This window comes from Dermacentor albipictus, chromosome 7, assembly GCF_038994185.2.
Source record: "Dermacentor albipictus isolate Rhodes 1998 colony chromosome 7, USDA_Dalb.pri_finalv2, whole genome shotgun sequence".
Lineage (NCBI taxonomy): Eukaryota > Metazoa > Arthropoda > Arachnida > Ixodida > Ixodidae > Dermacentor > Dermacentor albipictus.
The window spans coordinates 85225520-85228211 of record NC_091827.1 but is presented as its reverse complement, the minus strand read 5'-3'; the positions used below and the strand labels follow the sequence as shown (position 1 = coordinate 85228211).

The window sequence follows — 2692 nt, the reverse complement described above, 5'->3', positions numbered from 1 at the left end:
TCCAAACGCTTTCCCAACTAATGTTATCATGCCGCTTGGAGCAACGCGAATCAATACTTTGATTGTGTACTGGCGTTTGTATTGGCTGTAGGTAAGCAGCCGCGATGTCAAGTCACCTGGCCTTTCAAGAGCCAACTCTGCGCAGTCTAATGCAATGCGAGTTTCCTTGTATAAATATTGAAATAAATTGTCAAGTTTTCCAGGACTGACTCTTTGCAAGGGAAAAACACCGCCTCTCCAAGTACATTTGCAAGAATGCATATGGCATTCTTCAAAATGTTCGATGCAGTTGTTCTGTGTATAGAGAAAAGAACAGATAAAAAGCTGAAGCTTATGTTGTGGTAGAGTTGCACAAAAACCATCAGCACGGTATCTTCGTCACTTAATGCAAAACCTCTCGGAATGGATACTCTGCGCAATGGCAGCGAACTCATCAATTATATTCCTCAACAGCTGCAGGCATGGCAATCCTGTGAGCACTTTGATGGTGTCGTCAGTCTGCCTAACCGCACATGAAAGGAGAAGCTTGGGGCGGCCAATGACTGGGAGAGGACTCGCTTGTACACAGGCATCCCGTAGTGTGCCAGCTTGTGCACACACAATCTCGGCGAACTGTTCCAGGATATCATCTTGTGGCACTGTAACGAATGCACAATAGATCTGACGTTACTTGTACAGTAAACTCGTATGTGTGCAACTATACTCCATGTGTCTTCGTTGTGCCAAGTATACTTTCTTGACATGCCAAGTCAGAATGCTAGCTAGCAAAAGTAGTAGCCAATATGGTAATCTAGCAAAAGCATACCATCGTACGCAGCCTCCTCAGCAGGATTTTCCTCATGAACAGAGGCATGACCTGCACCATACAACAGGCAGTGAATTACTTCGAAAACGCAAAACCATTGTGCTCGCAGAAGTTATCCAAAGGCTACTACGAGGCACATAATGCCGGAAAAACTCTGGCTCAACATTTAAATTAGTTTTGTAATCCTCTTGGGCACATAATGAGGGATAAATGAAATTTCTAACTCACCTGTAACATCGTCGGCTATGCTTCCTGACATCCTTGATTGCCTTGAAACAGGGGCTCTCTTTGCTATTACAAAAAAAAGAAGAAAAACGGCATTAGGGGGTCGCGCATTATTGAATACGATTGTTCCACGTGCATTTGGGTACTTTCACCGAAAAACAACCGCGAGTGTGCATATCAGCTGTCGGGCAACCGCACAGGATTACGAAAAATTCGTTCGCTGCAGAAACGAAGCAACAGCTTGTGTGGATAAAAAGCATGGAAAGAACGCCTGTCAGCAGCATCACTTACCCGGTGGCTTGCGAGGCAGCTTTTGCTTGTCAAATCTGCGCTGCGGCAAGTTCAATGTTGGCAGTGCATCGGGCTTCAATTTTTTCCGCCCCCCTATATAAGAGAGGAAAAAATATATCAATATGAGCAGTAGCAATAAATTCGCTCGCGCATGTTTGTTCATCGCTTAATGGACCATCACCTGTTGGCTCGCGAAACGACACTGTTTTATCTGTACGAGGTCATGCGTACACACTTGCCGTGTTTCGGGGCTCGTATTTACACTTCGGAACACTGAGAACAGTTCCCGTGGCTGAGGAAAGACAACGGAAAACGTGACAACTAGTCACGCTCGGAGACGGTCGTTTAAATGGACTCGCAGCTGAGCGCGCACCTTGCATTCACTGCGCAGGCGGCGCATGAAGGATATCAAATAAATTGCATGCGTGAGACACGGTTAATTTACTTGCGGAAGCATATGAAAGCAATGGCAACTCATTACTGGCATCCCAGGCCACGCCGCCACGAACTTTCGCGAACTGCAACGATCTTCACACGCACAGTAACTACGCAGCAACTACGTGTGCAGCAAACATTAATGCCCAGATTGCCGATTAGGATTCTCAAACGTGATATCAGATTTGACTACTTACCATCCTTTTTCGTCAGCGAGCGCTTGAACGCACCATCGTCGAAATGCTTACTGCACACCATGGCATATTTGGAAGGCGCCTTGCCGTTCCGAAGCCTGACGACCCATTCTCGGCGACGTGCCGCGTCAACGGCATAGTAGTGAAAGCTTATCCCTGGCTCTATGCAATATGTGCTGCATTGCGGAACCGAACCAAATCTCACCATGGTAAATGAAGCGTTTTCTGCGGGCACGGAGCACAGAATCGCGAAATGAAAACAGTCGGCCCGTACACTTCCACATACCGCACGGGCGACGCATCCACACTAACGGGGCGACGGTGCTGCCACCTACAGGTCGATCTCGCGGCCAATAGTTCGATGTACGACTTTAGAAATGTCAATGCACCTTTGGCGTCAAATGTTTATAAGAACATTATAGCCACAAAGATCAGGAATGGAAAATGTAAAGCAGGACTTTGAAAATTTCAATGCACCTTTCGCATCAAAATTTTATGTGATCTTCGTACCCATAAAGTTTCAGAATTGAAATCCATGCTCCCCGCAAATTCTGTGACATCCGCGAGATGCCGCGACGAGCCCGCTCGCCATCAAAACGGCCTTGGAGCTTTGTGCTCGGATGGGGCTCTTTGCGTTATGTGACTGCAGGTGCATGGGCATTACAATGAAACCCAGCCCGAGTTCAGTCTTCACGCCGAAATGACTTTTCGAGCGTGAAAAATACATTCTAGACAAAATCCA

At 46.8% G+C, this 2692-nt stretch overlaps 1 protein-coding gene across 1 annotated transcript; it reads right to left on the bottom strand.

Moving 5' to 3' along the window:
- Nucleotides 1–267: 267 nt before the first annotated feature.
- LOC135899703 (uncharacterized) lies at nucleotides 268–2205 on the bottom strand. Its single transcript, XM_070521350.1, has 5 exons — nucleotides 2156–2205; nucleotides 1322–1414; nucleotides 1034–1096; nucleotides 806–856; nucleotides 268–638 (listed from the first exon to the last, which is right to left on the bottom strand). Exons 3-5 carry the CDS (start codon nucleotides 1062–1064, stop codon nucleotides 379–381), a joined length of 342 nt encoding a protein of 113 aa, XP_070377451.1. The 5' UTR covers nucleotides 1065–1096; nucleotides 1322–1414; nucleotides 2156–2205; the 3' UTR covers nucleotides 268–378.
- Nucleotides 2206–2692: the final 487 nt, after the last annotated feature.

Coding starts and splice junctions, on each gene's coding strand:
- LOC135899703 (XM_070521350.1), bottom strand. CDS start 1,064: ATGTCAGGAAGCATAGCCGACGATGTTACAG. Junction 857..1,033: donor CATAGCCGACGATGTTACAG/GTGAGTTAGAAA, acceptor TGTATGGTGCAG/GTCATGCCTCTGTTCATGAG. Junction 639..805: donor TGAGGAGGCTGCGTACGATG/GTATGCTTTTGC, acceptor CATTCGTTACAG/TGCCACAAGATGATATCCTG.